The sequence below is a fragment of the Lepisma saccharinum genome, chromosome 1, assembly GCF_977018435.1.
Source record: "Lepisma saccharinum chromosome 1, izLepSacc3.1, whole genome shotgun sequence".
NCBI classification, from domain to species: Eukaryota; Metazoa; Arthropoda; class Insecta; order Zygentoma; family Lepismatidae; genus Lepisma; species Lepisma saccharinum.
The window spans coordinates 118,109,658-118,126,664 of NC_139229.1; the positions used below are offsets into that span (position 1 = coordinate 118,109,658).

Consider the following 17,007-nt stretch of genomic DNA (forward strand, 5'->3'; position numbering starts at 1 on the left):
ATATCTATATCAAACCTTAGAAATATAGTAAGAATTTACAATATAGAGAAAGTCTCCAATTTCGTTAATTTTCGGTATACTAACTAATTTTGGCCTCCTAATCACGAATCTGTTGTAAAAAACCGGGGTCACTTCTGGAAATTGTACATTTTGATGAAAAATTGTTCGTTAGCGCCAAAAACCATCCACGGGTAGTCCCACAAACCATTGACGTTAGCCCCAAAAACCATCCACGGGTAGCCCCACAAACCATTGACGTTAGCCCCAAAAACCATCCACGGGTAGCCCCACGAACCATTCACACGAGGTTAGGTTAGGCCTGTTAGGTTAGGTTCCATTAGCAGTTATTTCACCCCTAAATTCATCGAAAAAATAGGGATCGTACTAGAATTGAACATCATAAATCATTTTCTTGTAAAACAACGGCATGGTTGGACACAATGACAGGAGATTACATTTTTGTTTGTAAAACTACGCACATACACCTATATAGCTATAAAAAAATTCAATCGGCTTTTTTTCAAATTTTCAGACGTGACCCTCGGTTTTTTTTCAACAGATTCGTGATTAGGTCAAAATTAGTTATTATACCGAAAATTAACAAAATTGGAGACTTTCTCTATATTGTAAATTCGCTCCGAAATATACATTACCATGGTATATTATTTTGTCTAAAAAAAATGTAAGTAAAATATATTCAATGCGCATGCAAAGAATTTTCTTCTTTTTTTCTGACCCTATCAAGTGTTAGTCGATTTTAGTCATATTTCTGAGTTTTTTGCTTCACTATGCACTTATTTTTCACAAGAAAGAAAAAACAAACAAAAACACAGAGACACACACACACATATATACAAGGTGGTTATAATTAAAGTGACGGTGTTCAGAGTGGTATAGCACGGGCTGTAATGAGAGTAGCAGTCTGAAACTTCGTAGATATGCTAATGAAGCAATGCGCTCGCGAATTATGCAAAAAAAAAAAAAAAAAAAGTTCCAATTCTCGCCACCAGGGTAAAAAATGGCGCTGTAAGCAGTCAAAACGTGGTATAGTTACAGGAAAAACACTATAAATCGCAGAAAACAATACTCTTTGTAATAAAATATCGCTACAATTTCACTATTCGAATTACATGAACATTACTAAAGGAAAAGGCAACAAGCGTCACCAACCACAACCAGGGAGCTCACACAATGGTTAGTCAATGTCACCGACTTTGACGTCAGAGTTACGGAAAATTCCACGTTTTGACGTTCTACGAAGTTTCAGGCTGCTACTCTCATTACAGCCCGTGCTGTACCACTCTGAACACCGTCACTTTAATTATAACCACCTGGTATATATACTGTTTGTTAGATCGTCAAATTACATCTTCTTGCATATCCATAAAGAAGCCATATAGTGGGAGGAATGGGATCCGTGAGCAGGGCAATTAGAGATGTAGGGAATGGAACTCCATGGCGAGGCAAACCGTTATATAATTTATCTCGTTCTCTGCAAAAAAGAAGCCAAATTTATGGGAAATTATTACTGGTGCAAGGAGTTAACCATAAAGGTGAAGCAATAAGTACAAAGCATTGGGTTTAAAGTGAGACGTTATTTGCGGCAGCGTATCCCATACTACAAATTGGCCGTTGTTTTACCTTACGTAATGAATCCTGTAACAACACTGGATTTTCGTGTGGATTACCTATTTTACTTCTATGAATTTGCAATGCTTTCTGCATGCACGTGGTTTTGTTTACAGAAGGTCTCAGGGTTGGTGATTTACACTTTAGTTATTTGGTAGTTGGTAATACTGCTTCAAACTTTTTACTATTTTTATTATTATTAGTTGTGTTCAACAGAAGAGGTAATTGTGCTACTTCCGTGACTTGAAGCTGCGCAGTAAGATTCGTTAATAATGACAATTGATGATTTCACCACCTGTTCTTCCCAGCTTTTTTCTATACTTTGGCCATAATAGAGAAAAACCCGCAAGCGACTTTACGTAATTGTCGATAATGATAAGTTAAAGATAAAAATGAGTAGGGATTGTTTTCATGATACTAAAGGTGGGGAAATTTTGATGTAGCTGTCCACCAATGGAAAAACTGCATCACGGAAGCGCTTCCTGGCGAGATGATGACGTCAAAACAACACGATTTACCAGTACGTTGTCCCCTCCTGCGAACTAGCTTTATCCTCTACAGCATTACCGGCCTTCAACTCGGGCTAAAACCACAGATTACTAAAACTCTCATGCACTGGGCGTCCCTTATTTGACTTGCAGTTTCATTGCTCAAAGCTGAAGCCCCGGGTTATCTGGAGGTTGATAAGGTACCGAGGGTCATTCTGGTGTCAAAGACGAGTTAGGTTACCGCGCCGTCCAAAGTTACATGCGCATATGTTGCAGTGATTACAAAAAATGATGTCTTGAGGGTAAACAAACATTCTGAAAGACAGTTCTGCTAGGAACACTGTAGTTGACGGACAAGAAGTGAGGTTGCTTTCTAGTTAAACCCGTGGGGGGAAGGTGGAAGCGATTGTTTTGATTTCGGACTCGTGAACTTCAGGGTTTCTTCTGTACTAGATTTCCTTCCCATCGCTAGCGTGTGAGTGTGTGTGTTGTGTCACTATGGAGAAGTATATGCCTGTGGTATCAACATTCGATGATTTACGAAGGGAACTTCATTCTGTGTTTTCTGAGGACAAAGTGAACGTTGAGTATGTTCACGAACTCATGTCCGCCTATAAGAGTAACCCGATCGAATGGAGGAGGTATGCGAAATTTGATCGCTTCAGGTAAGTGTCCAAGGTTTCACTTGTTGACTTATTTACTCGTACACTAGCCTCATTTAGTTATACGGCACGCCTTGTAATCAAGAGTCACGGGTTCGATACCAGGTGGTCCAGTCCCGATTAGCCTTCTGTGCATAAAGTGAACTTAAAACAAGAATTCAATGAAAGTAATACGGCAGTTCATTTCTTTGTAAAGCATGCTTACAAAGAATGCAATTCAGCACAGATATTACTCTATTGTTTTTTAAACAAAATTCTCTATTTTGGAAAAGTACACTTTAATAACTTAGTCGGGACCATTGGCGCTGGGAACTTACCCAGGGCTACGCACCCCCAGAAAGGGGCACAAGCACAATAGGCCTATATTGTAACGATGCTCTGGCATTTGGACAGTATAATTCTCTGTAGGGCCTGTGTTTTGTGCTGTCCATCTACAGTGTGTTTGTGATTGTCCTTTCATCAATTTAATCTTATCACACTTCATCCTCGTGATTAGCAAATCAATTAATCAATCAAGCCCAATATATTGAATATAATGACTTAGTTTATCCTTTCTCCATTGAATATCGTAACTTTTACAACTACAGCTTATCCAAAATTGTTTACCATGATTTCGACTGTTTATAACTTATATTGAGTGAGCAGTCTTTACTTTTGGAAATCGACATGGCACCTCCAGTGATACGCAAAATGTCCAGCGGTATGCAATCTCCCGCCAAACATTGGTCAACATGGAGGGAGCGACAACTGTAACTGCAACAGCTTGCGAAAACATGAACGCAACGTATACACATCGGACACAGGTGAGGCATACACCATGTCCTTAACGTATCCCCAAAGGTAAAAAAAATCCAATGAGCAATGCCAAAAAGAACACACTGTGTATATATTTAGCTGTACCGACACTATGTATTTCACACACATTCAACAGCTACAGCGCTTCTAGCGGCGGATTGAAAACTGGAGCACACAACGGCCAAAACTTGAAGATAGCACTAACTTAACTGCAGGAGTGCGGAGGAAAATAACAATCAAGGGTTCGATATCCGGTGGAGGCACAAAGTTCAAATCACAATTTAAACTGTAGGCCAGTCCCGATTATCCTTTCTGTGCATAAAGTGGAATTCAAACAAACAAGCAGAGGAAAATAAAAAATCAACGACAACTGTGAAAAGCAATAACGATCTGAAATCAGGGCAATGATTTTTGGACACGCTGTACTTTATAACAATTCCGCATCGTGAGTTGAGTACTCTTTTAACCGCATGCTGAACAACAGGGGTAAGCATAGGAGGCGCCAGAAGGAGGCTACCTCCAATTTTCATCTCCACAAAAATAAATAAAAACATGGCATCATGTACATTACAGAACACATTACAACAAAACTATCTTCCACCAATTCTGGTGCTGATACCCATGTCCAAAATCTAATTCATATTGAACTATTTTCTGATCTGTTACAACTTTCTTTCATTATGCAGTATATATTATTTTAATTGCATTCTCGGCAAACATTTTATAGTTTTAAAAGATGCGAAAAATATATTCGAGCGTGAGAGTAACCTTACTGCAAACAAGAGACATTACTACTAATACACTAAAATAATAATAATCTGAATCGCTCTGTATAAAACCAAATAAATATATAAGTGGAGATGATTTTGACTAAGTAAGCATTACACCCCTCATTGCAAGCTCTGCATTCCGTGTGTACACCTATATTTCGTATCCTGAAAGGCATGGGCGTCCGGAAGAGGGGGCAAGGGGGGGCCGTGGCCCCACCCTGGAAAATTAAAGTCAACCAAAAATTATGTATTTCACACATATCATTTCATTTTGGCCACAATAATATGTGTTAATTATTGCATTAACACCATAAATTCAAATTTAAGCAATGTTTTTTTTTTAGGGAACTACACTCTTTTGGGGGAAAATGTGACTTGTTTTCCCTCCTTGGAAAAAAATACCTTCCTTGCCCCTCCCTGGAAAAAATCCTGCGGACGTCCATGCTGAAAGGTCTCACCGATAGGGTTGCCTCGTTTTCTGTCCAGTCTCGTTTTCGGAACGAGACGGCTCATGAAAAGTCTCGTCTCGTCTCGGAAGTCTCGAAAAAATACAAACAAAATAATTAATCAGTTGCAAATAATTATTTACTCGGAATAAAGTATGTTTTGTTTGAATCAGCTGTATTACATCCAAAAAAGGCTATCCTACTTATTTTTAACACTCTTTCGAAATCCATCATTACTTCCATTTTTCAATGTATTCAAGCTTAATAATTTTGTTTTAATAGTACTCCAGATTCAAGTACATGACTAAAATACCGATTCAGATATCTATTTGTAAAAATATTGTGATAAGAGAACTGTTCTCGATAATTTCTTTGAGTGAGAAATTTATGAATATATTGTAAACCTTACGAAGAAAATTGCGGGCTTTGTTTGCTTTTCCATACTAATGAAATTATTTGCTTATCCTTAAAACAGCTGGAATGTTTTTAACGCTTTCAAAGTAAAAAATACTACTGTTACAACGCCTAAGCTACAGTAAGGCAGGCATACAATAATTGTTATCGTCACAACACGATACCTATATTCCCACATAAAATCATGTCATCTAAGGAACTGACCAAAAGCAAGGTCTGTAATCTGCTTTGCTGTTTGTAATCCCTCCCCCACACCTCGCGGTCAGCAACTAAAGATGGAGCAAAAGAACACCTGAATCCAGTGAAGAGATATAATCAATTACTGTAAAAGTAACGGACTGGTTTGTGGCATAACTTCACTGGATGATCGATATCCTCTAATGCTTCTCGCGTCGCTTCTGTTCGAAAGATTGCATTCATTACTGTAGGTTCGTTTCCAAGCGACACTTCTCGCTTTTGCCTATTTCTTGTTGCATAGGTCAGACCGAAGTAAGAAGTGACCAGACCAAAGCAACAACCCATGTTGCTTAGAAATGAACCTTCGTTAAAAAAATACCACATTCCGAACCGAAGAAATACGACAAGCTGCACGTGTCGCTTGTCGCTTTCGTGTTGCTGAAAGCAGTTGTTCCCTATAAGCATTCTCTCATTTCTCTATCTCGTATTTCTGGATGTTCCAACATATCTTCGATTTTTTAGCAAGCTCTTGGTAGTTATATTCTGCAAGATTCCCCCTCGCAAATCCGAATTCGTCGCACGTTGTCCGTAACGAATCTGCCTCGTGTCCCAGCTATCTTTACTTCCAAAGATCACTATCTTCCTGCTGAAATTTCCTCCGAATACCTTAAATCTGCCAACCATCTGCTACCCCAGGCGCTTCTTTCCATTCATCCTTGCGCAAAACGATGTGGAGGTAGTCACTACCATTATTTACTGTAAGTCTTTGTCCAGCCATGCTGGGAACAATCGTCATAAAATTCTTGCTCGTACAAACAGTTATTTCATTGCGACCCCTCTTCTCAAAATCAACACACCCTCCTCGCCCCCCTCAAGTATACTGATTGCAAACTCCAAAGATTTCGCACTAACAAGCTAGAAATTGGCTCTTTGATTGGTTGATTCAATTGGTGTTTTAAGTCCACTTATGCACAGTAGGCTAATCGGGACTGGATCTACAGTTTAAAGTGGGATCCGAACCACTAGGTGCCTCCACCGGGTATGGAACCCGTGACTCCTTGATGAAAAAAGCGACGACGGTACCACCATGCCATCGGGGAGGACCTAGTAATAGACAAATAGCTAAGGCCGAATCACACGGAACTGGATATCCAGTTAGTTGGCGCTGAACTGGCTACCTGCCCGGATGTGATGGCTACCTCGCTGGCTGCTTGACTGGTTTCGAGGAATAGGACATGTTGTAATTGCTACTGGCTTTCCTCGACTGGATTCTGTGAAACAGCCAATCAGAGCAAAGTTTGGCCATATGAAGATAATCTGAGAGTTTGCAAAGATTTTTTTGTCTGTGGTTTTCGAGTGCTGGCTGTTTTTGTTAGTTCTCCGTTTCTCGAAAACGATAACGCCGTAGCCTTGTAAACAAAGGGTCCCGGGTTTGGTACCTGGTGAAGGCACAGGGATCTTACTTTAAACTGTAGACCAAGTCCCTATTGGCATATTTGTGCATAAAGTAGAGTTAAAAGAACAAAATCTCCAACTCCAAACATTGACGCAGCGCGTAGGTGTGCTAACATGATGCTCGAGATAGTGGATAAATGTGGATTTTATAGAATTAGCTTGTTAAGGAGCAAATTTCAGTTTATTCTGAAGAGAATTGCAGTTAACAACCTAAAATTCCATATCATCAGTCTCTTTTATCGTTCTCATGCCGTTCAGCGACCTTTGCCAATGCACGATAGCGCTGTCGAACATTATTTCGCAATAAACTACGATATTCTGGGAATTACAACGCCCATTTCTCAACAACTGACTTTCAGCATCAACTGCAAAATAAATTAGGAAGAGAAACAGAGAAAAGGCAGGGGAGCATAAAAAGGTTGCAGGATTACAGAATTGTTGTTAGTGACAGCTGATCAAATGTACCTTTGATATGTAATAATCTCCCACCGTAGTAAACATTTAAAATAATTCTGACTACAGTTTATATATTTAACTACACTTTCAGATTTGACTGAACCGTATTGATATGTCACCTTCGTAGGATTTGGTTCATATCATTTTCTGGAAAGACACACTAGGATCTGAATGTGGATGATAGCAAATACAAAACCATAAACACATAAAAATAACTCAATTTTGAGCTAGTTCGACAGCACTTACTTTTTATTAACGTCAAACAAGTTCGGAATATTTAAATCAAACAAGAATGTATGTAATCCATTCACATTTAGGACAGCGCCACTCTTTTAGAGGAAGGGAGGTGCTGCCCAAGTACTCTCTAAATATGAACTTGCTAACAGTGGGGGACGTAAAATGTTCGAAATTTTCCAACTGTGAAAATCTCGAATTCTACATCCTATTTCCCCTCTCAAGCATGGTCACAGGATTTTTTCCCCAAGAAGGGTCAGGTAAGGTACTCTTTTCGTGGGCGGGGCAAACGATATTCACCCCATAATAGTGTTGACCTCTCAAAAAACACTACTTAATGTTCCTGCAACACCCTTAATTGTTTGTTTTTTTCATTTCTGGAATAAATACTTCTATTTTAAAGAAATTTCAGAGATTTATAGTACAGAAAACATCTAGAATTAGCTAATTTTAAACACGATCATTTGGAATTTTCCGATCCCGCATGCCCCTAGTATCAGGTATAATACCAAAAACGGGCTTCGACCGAGAGCATACTTTGCCATTAACTTCGATTAATATCGAGAAGCGAACTAGTGGCATCATTACAAATTCTACCAGCCACCTCAATTTCTATCTCCCACTGTCGACCTTAGATTTCACACCGAAGTGAAAAGCGGCACATGTCACCCTGGAACGACAGCAACGTTTCACACTGTAGCGGCATGATACGTAACACAAGCCTTTCATTCGATTGATGAAAATCCTCGAGAGACACGCGACACGTGTCGTTTCTGGGTGAAATCTCTCTGAAAGCAGGACGCAGAGCGTACAATGCATTATCGTGATAAGGGGTACTGCATTCAACCTACCTGCTTGTTCGGTTTGTTATCGATTCGAACCTTCTCCCTCGGAAAGCAATTTTGTAAATATTTTGATATTATTCTATTTTTACTCCGATGTAATTCAAAGGCAACAAGGTCCGTTGAAGCTTGATAAATATTCTACTTCACTCACTTATATTTACTGGTTTTGATTATCAGTATTCTGGAAGTGCTCGGGCGATTTCGAGATTGTAGAAAAAGATGACGCCGATCGCTATTGACATTTTACCTATCACATGAAAACGCATGTACGTGACTTATTTACAAACAGGTTATATTTTAACGGCGCAAATTTGTATGCATCTCCATTACACGTCCTAGGTAATTATATGCGTAGTGCATTACAAAATAAGATTTCTTTGTCAACAAGTTATGATAAAACATTATACTTATTATTTGAGGGGCTTCTAGAATAGTTCTTCTTTAAATGCAGATCTATATATGCAAATTAAGCTTTTCATTTAGGCGAGTACTTCTGTAAAAAAAATATTAGTTTTACGAGTCAGCACTTACTCTCTCCCTGCATTTATGTGCTTGTCTCTGTTCTTATATTAATAAAAATATGATTTATATAGAAATGCTTGAAAGTACCCAGCGATCTCATTAAATGATCCCTTTTGTAAACATGCTTACTCTTCTCTGCAACACACAATTCTCGACTATGGTTCTTGAATCAAATGTAGATATTTTCGACACCTAGAAATGTTTACATGAATATGTTAATATATTAGCCAACATTAAAAATAATGATACATTGAAGAGAACAATTGGAAAGAGAAAAATCTTGTTTGATAGATTTGAAATTTTAAGAACGTGGGCAGATCGAAAAGTAACGCACAATAATTTTTTTCGCAAAAAGTTTAATATGTAACAAAAACCAAACAAATCACAAATGAACTGACATCTTTGACCTACTTTTCTACATAGTCAACAAGTTTCTCAATACATTTCTCCCATCGTGGTACCAGTTTCAATATGCCCTGTTCGTAGAAGTCCGTTTGGTTGGAGTTTAGCCATCTGCGGACTGCTGATTTCACTTCCGCCTCTGTCGCAAAGTGTTGGCCGGCCAGGAATTCCATCTTGGGACCAAACAGATGAAAGTCCGATGGTGCCAGGTCCGGACTGTATGGTGGATGCTGGAGCACCTCCCACCCAAATTCGATGAGTTTCTCACGAACAGGAGCAGCAACATGGGGACGGGCATTTTCACGAAGAAGTTTGACACCATCAGCATGAATGTTGCGGCGTTTGTCACGAAGGGCACGACGCAACTTAACCAAAGTTTTAATGTAGGCTGCAGCATTCACAGTGGTCCCGTGTTCAGCAAAGTCCACCAATAACACACAAAACATGTCCCAGAACACTGTCACAAGCACTTTCCTAGCAGATTGAGTCACTTTGAATTTTTTTCGTACTGGGGAACCAGCATGTTTCCACTCCATAGAGGCCTGCTGGTTTCGGGCGTGTAGTGGTACGCCCACGACTCATCACCAGTGACGATTCCTTTCAAAAAGTCATGCCCTTCTGCGGCGTAACGCGTTAAGTGATCCATGCTTGTCATCATTCGCTGGCCCTTGTGGTGGTCTGTCAGGATCTTAGGCACCCAGCGAGCACTAACTTTACGGAATTTCAACGTGTCATGAACAATATGGTACACCGCACTAGGAAATGTTGAATGTATGCGATAAGGTTCGCAGGTGCACACGCCGGTCGTTCACAATTGCTGCTTCAATGGCGCGGATATTCTGCGGAGTTGAAGCTGTAACCGGCCGCCCGGAGCGTGGCGAATCACTAAGGTTCACACGGCCCTCTTGAAAGAATGCACACCACCTGGAGACATTGCTACGGTCCAGACAGTCGCCCCCCCGCATGTCCCTGTGAATTTCACTCGGTGTATGGTCTTTGGATCACAAAAATGGAACCACACTTTGCTGCTCTTCACACGTGGACGACAGTAACATGCGCGCCATGTTTGTTTCGTAGTTCAGGCTTCTCTCGCTAGAGCTGCAGAGGGAAAAAAATACCCTCTGTGGTGCAAACTTCAAACTCTCTCGTCGTACAATTTCAGCATTCCAGCTGCAATATCTGGGGAGAAAAAAAATATTGTGCGTTACTTTCCGATCTGCCTAGTATAAGGAATTTTGTAGGATGAGAGAAACATAAGAATACTGTATTTGAAAATAAAATCCTTAGAAAAATATTTGGACCTAAAAGGGATGAGGAGACAGGTGTCTGGAGAAAGTTACATAAATTAGAACTGCACAATTTGTATTCATGTCCAGATATTATTAGAATGATTAAATCAAGAAGACCTAGGTGGGCAGGCCATGTGGCACGAATGGGAGAGGAAAGAAAAGTTTACAGATTCTTGTTGGGAAACCTGATGGTGAGAGACCAGTAGGAAGGGCAAGACGAAGTTGGAGAGATAAGTTGAGATGAACCTAAAGGAAATCGGTAGGGATGGAAAATAATGGATAGATCTTGCTCAAGATAGGGACAGATGGAAGGCCTGCAGGGGCGTAACTTGGCTGGGGCAGCCGGGGCGGGCCCAGAAACGCCGAAAAACTGTAATTGATTTTCCTGACTTATCTTTTTGTCAGATTGGCTCACTGCAGGCAAGTTATGCTGACGTGTAAGCCCCAAGTGGTGGTTTCGTATGGATGCACGCCTGCAGTAATTATTCCACGATTTCAAACTATGCTAACGGGGTAAAATTATGAAAAATTTAACACAAGAAAAGATTGCAACCCTGGCCTCTATATCGGTGTTCCTACAAAAAAGAACCCAACATATTGCACATTAATCCCCTAGCATACGCAGTTTTTTTTATTTTCGGAAGGACCTGGAATTGTAAAGTCGGATAATACGTACGCGTTGTAGAGAAGGCGAGATACGATACGAAATACACTTCATACGAGTGTATGAATTACGTAATTACGACTTTTGACGTTGGTTTCAAAACTTGTTCCAAGTAAAAGATGGCAAACAGGGTTCTTTTTAAGGGGGGTTCATTTAGCACTTCGGTTTTCCCAAGTTCTTTACTGCTTGCTTTTGAAAATTTTGATTTTCTAAAAAATTCGGGAGGGACTCTAGCCCCAACAGGTCCCCTCTGCGTAAGCCAGTTCCTTAATCTTATTACGTACATTTCGATAGTCATAATTGAAATTTTGTTCTTAAAGATGCTGTAGAAGGCAAGGAAATAGCCCTGTTCACAATGTCTATATTTTTTTGGTAAAATCCGTGAACAAGAAAAACCAAATATGCCGCAAGAGCTGGTTCAATGTATCAATATTTTACCCGATGATAGACACAATTTGCTAACAACTGGATAATCGTATTAAAGGCATGAAAGCAGTTGTAGACACATAGAAAGTGAACCTTCTTTTTTTGTGCATAAATATTTCCAAACGTTTATTTCAGCCACAAAAATTATCATTTGGAAGTACGAAAACAATGACTTTTCGATTTGCCCTCGTAATTTCAAACACATAATGAAGGATATGAATTATGTGAAAGAGCTTGCTGATCTAATTGTGATACAAAATAGTCCATTGACTTTCAGTTATTCTGATGTGTACACGGCTTATTTCATGTTCCTTACCGTCGCTGTCTCAGTAGCAAAGGCAGAGAGATCTTTTTCTAAATCGAAAATTATAAAAACCTATTTACGCAGTAAGAAAACAGGAACGCTTTAGTGGTTTGGCTTCTCTGAGAGCTAAAAAATTGCATTTAAGAAAGTAATCGATGCTTCTCCAGACAGAAATCAAGAAAGAAATTATTTAAGTCTAAAGTCTAACTTTGTAAATTATAATCAATTAATCAATAACGCAAGCATTGTAATTAATCATTACTCTTAATTTGTTAGAGTAAAGAATGTATATTGTATTTAACAATATCTATTTTATTAGTTATTTGCTACAATTCTTATTATTTGATTCTAAAATTTGTCAAAAACACACACATCTTTAATCATAATCAGGAGAATTATACCAACCCGTTGTATACCAGCCCATATTCTAAACTTACGCATATCTTGTACTCATAGATCCTCCCACTATATTAGCTGTTAATGGGGTCCCCACCTAGGTAGTCTGCCCTGGGGCCCCATAAATCTCGCTACGCCCCTGAGCCTGTGTTGCTGCAGCCATAAACCTTCGGGTTTTAGAAGGTTGGAGAGTTAGTTAATTAAGAACTGAACGTAGAATATTTACTGTGTTAATCTCATATTGTTAATGTTAGTATAGTAGCCAAACGAATACAGATATCCTATAGGATCTAGTCCTCGATACCTAAGGCATTGACTTTGACGTGTCATTGTGATTGTTCCTTCAATTTTCGGCTACCCCGATGGCGTAGTGATAACTTTATAGCATTGTAATCAATAGATCTAGGGTTCGATCCCGATGGAGGTATGTTGCAAGTTCAATTAGTCTATTCAAGCATAAAATGGAATTGAAAGAAACTTGGCCAAAGTTTTTACCCTCACCTCTTTTGTTAACTCCTCATCCTTCTTGCTTGTTGTCACAATTTACCTAGAGCGGTCGAAAAACGAATAAAATAACTAAAGTTAAGAAAGAAAAGGAAAATGCAAAAGCAAATATCCATTCTCTTTGACGAAAAGAATTAAGTCCAATTCTGTGCTCCGATAAGCGGAACTGGGTCTACAGTAGATCTGAAGTACTGCACTCATATTCCCTTGGAATATGCATGCCGAGGTGTTCATAAAGCATAAACCCCGATCTTTGGTACAATCTGACCTTTGTCTCCTCAAACCAAAAACGTTGGCTACATGAAAAATTGACAAAATATAGAAGTCTTCTTTGACATCTAAAAAAGGCAGATTTTCTCTCATTGACGTCTAAAAAGGTGATTGTCTTTGACATACATAAAATTAAGCAATTACTCGCTCGAGTCGTTTAGATAAATCATAGATTAAGAGTAAGAGTATACGGCGACCATCTCTTGATGTCTAAACTTAAGTGTTCACGTTAGCAGACTATGTCGAGAACCACTGATGCACCATAGGGGTGCTCCCAAAATCTTGAATGTAAATCAATTGTACGGTGGGGGCAAACATTGACGTACGTAAGAAGAAAGGCAATTGGGGAGAATTTGAAATTTACGGACTGCTCAAACGTAAAATTGAATAAGAAATTTATTAATCTTGTTGGCGGAACGTTTCCTCACAAATCCAATAAATATTTTGGAAAGGAACCACGTCGAAGTGAAGAGTTTTGATTTTTACAAAAATACTTGTAGCTATTTTATTCATATTTGATCGGTAAGAAACATGGAGATTGTTGAAACCGCACCCCCAGATAAAAATTTAAGGTGGTTGCGCCTCTGTTTAGAACTAACAATAAAACATCAATGAATGAGCGACAACTAAAACGTAATGCACTTCTTGAGAGAGAAAAAGCAGCAAATCCATCACTGATCTCTGGCAAGTCACCGCTTCGTTCTCAGACACTAAACCGTTGCCATGAGGCGGTTTGGAATTGTCTACGCGTAGAACATCCAGCAATGGAAAGAGCCGGACGCACAGGGAGATAACGAATCACAAAGTCGAGATGATTAATTTATGTTGTATATTTTCATCCAAGTCTGAAAATTTCCCTTCGGCATTTGCTTACTCAGTCGCGCGGCTATCAATGTCACTTTTGTGTAAGTTAAGATAACCCGGTGACCGAAAATGCGATGTTGAAATGTTTTAAGTTGTTATCAGTTGTGAACGAGGAACAAAAATGCACTGCAAGTGGCTAAGTTTATCTGAAAAACAGTATGCTTTACATGTTGGAATGTGCAAACCGGAATTAATTGGATTGGGAAAAAAAAGCTGAAAGAGTTTGTTTAGCGTTCTTCATTAAATCAAATCAGCACAAAGGTACTGGGGGCGGGTGTTCTCTAGTCTCCCCTGACAGACATAGAAGAAAAAGAAAAGGTTCGGTTTTAAGTCCATTTTATGCTCTGATAGACAAATTGAGACTGGTCATACACCTTTAAGTGGGATCACAATCACCGTAATATCTTGCAGACAATTAAAACATGATAATTAATATCGAAAAATATAAACTTGTACTGTATCAAACAACCAGACATACAGACTTATGGCCGCGAATGTTCTTCACGTTGGGACCTTATTTTCAGGCTATGAGTGCTCGAAAAAAAAAAGAAAAAGAAAAAGAGGGGTATTCTATATCCTACACGTATGCAATTTCGAGGAAGAGATTCGTGGATTTCACATATAGTATTTTTCTTTCGTAATCTACGAAAAGGCATAGTACATACAGCAGAAGGTAAGGGTAATAGTAGGCGAATTGTCCGTCACCATGTTAATTTATTTCGTTTTCTGCAATACCGGGGGTGGGGGGATTATGGCGCAGGTTGCGTCATCGAGATTTTTGAGGGGGATTTTTTCCCTTCAAATATTCAACATTTATATATTTTTCCAAAATATATGTAACATTTTCACACCATATTTAATCCATTAGATGAAGAAAATAAAGTGTGTAGGGTATTATTCTGGGGGGTAGAAATATCCAACTCTTACATAGTAGGCCTTAATTAACACATGGATTCTGGGGGGGGGGGATTCTGAATTAAACGTAGGGTGGGTGGGCAGTATCCAACTCTAGGTCTTAGATTATAGCGGGTATTTTAGTTAGGGGGGATTGAACATTAAATTGAGGGGGGTTATCCATTTCTTGTGTATTACTTTTGTCTTAGACTGTTGCGGAAATTCTGGTGTGGAGAATGAGAATATTTTTTTTGGAGGAGGCAATATCAACAGTGAGTCTAAAATTGGCATTGACATTTTGGTGGTATAGGATTGAATATGAACAAGTGGATGTAAATAAATCTATATCTATATTAAATTTAAAGGGGGAGATAGGAAGCTATTGATAAAGTGTTAAATCTTAGATTGTTAAGGGATTTCTGTAGTGGAGAGAGAGTTCGAACATTAAATTTTCGACCCCGAACGTGCCAAAAGAGAAGCTGGAAAAGTCTAAATATCTCTGGATCCTAAGAAAGTATTGACACCTCATTAAATTAATATTCTTGAAAGCGTGCAAAGAAATGGATGTAAAAATTTTCTTGCTCGCTTCGCTCGCATTCATTTGTTTCAAAAGTGCGTTGGCGTTTTTCTGGTGTGGATGTGAAGTTGTATTCTAGAGGCGCATTACAAGACATGAACTATATTCTCGATAGCACCACTTCTTAAAATATAATGCTTAATGTTGGTATACTGCTTAATTTGGAACAAAAATATATTGAATCCGCATTTCTAACTTCTTGTCACAGGAAAGTCTTACTTTAACAAGTTAAATTCGCACTGAAGATAAATCCACGTAACTGTTGTTATGGGTTACTAAAATAATTATATTTACCCCGAGAAAACGGGGGAGGATGAGTTATTTGAAAGAAGAACCGTATTACATTATTGCCCTGAACTTAAGAATTTCTAGCTAGGGTTCTGTAATGTCTTCTGAAACAATAATTGAATCGGTCATACTTCTGGGGCATGGCCGTATTTAGAGAGAGGGTTAGGATTCAACCCCCCGAAACTTCTGGCATGTTGGATTAATAGAAGTTCAGAAACCAAAATTTGTAACACACTTTCAAGAAATTATTCTCAGTTTTACAAAAATACAAAAGGGAGACCATGCTGAAATGATCGAGCTACAATTTTCAAACATTTTGATTTATTGATTTATTTATTTGGTGTTTTAAGTCCACTTTATGCACAGTAAGGCTAATCGGGACTGGACCTACAGTGTAAAGTGGAATCCGAACCACTATGTGCCTCCACCGGGTATCGAACCTCGGACCCCTTGATTACAAGGCGACGACGCAACCACTGCGCCATTGGGGAGGCCCCCTCAAACATTTTGAATTCTGAAATTTGAGGGAAACGGGTTTAATTCTTGCAGCTCACCTGAAACACCTTCATTTTCACTTCTGCTGTCCTCATTCCAGTGCTGTTCCTGGATCTGACTGAAAATTCTCAATGGTGACACTGTTAAGCCTTGTTTCCATGTTAATAAAACATTCAAATGCTGACCAAGGCAAATTTATTGTATAATAAAATATACACTAAAAAAGTAACGTTTCCACTCTCTAACAGGATCTTCTTCAGACAAAGATCTCTCTCAATTTATTGTGAATCTTTGTCTCAAGAAGATCCTGTTAGAGGGTGGAAACGTTACGTTTTTAGTGTATATTTTATTATACAATAAATTTGCTTTGGTCAGCATTTGAATGTTTTATTTTTTACGAAAATTCCAGTTCCAACTTTTTTAATTCCCTGTTCGATGTGGGTTTAAATCCTCCTTGATAAGAGTTCAAACCCAGGATATCCAGCTTCGTAGCGCGTTACATTCACTAACCTTCACCCAGCTGTCGATATAGTATATCTCTTATTTAACCTATAAAACACATACTTGTATAGTGCATAGTGGTTTTATATAATGCTGTTTCGTAAGCATAGGAACAATATGAGCGTCGGAAAGTGGGATCGAACTGGTCTATAGAACCTCCCCGAATTGAGATCGTTTATTGCAAGTTACAGAATAGCAGAACGTTTGTTAGTTTAATCGTTAATAATGGAAATAAAGTCC

General features: G+C 38.9%; 1 protein-coding gene across 1 annotated transcript in view; it reads left to right on the plus strand.

Annotated features, from left to right (window-relative positions):
* Window positions 1-2,237: 2,237 nt before the first annotated feature.
* The window catches only part of LOC146000107 (cysteine dioxygenase type 1), a 63,197-nt gene continuing 48,427 nt past the window's right edge, over window positions 2,238-17,007 (plus strand). Inside the window, exon 1 of the mRNA XM_083137451.1 lies at window positions 2,238-2,782. Coding sequence (XP_082993577.1) covers window positions 2,616-2,782 — 167 coding nt within the window. The 5' untranslated portion in view covers window positions 2,238-2,615. The remainder of the gene's footprint in view (window positions 2,783-17,007) is intronic.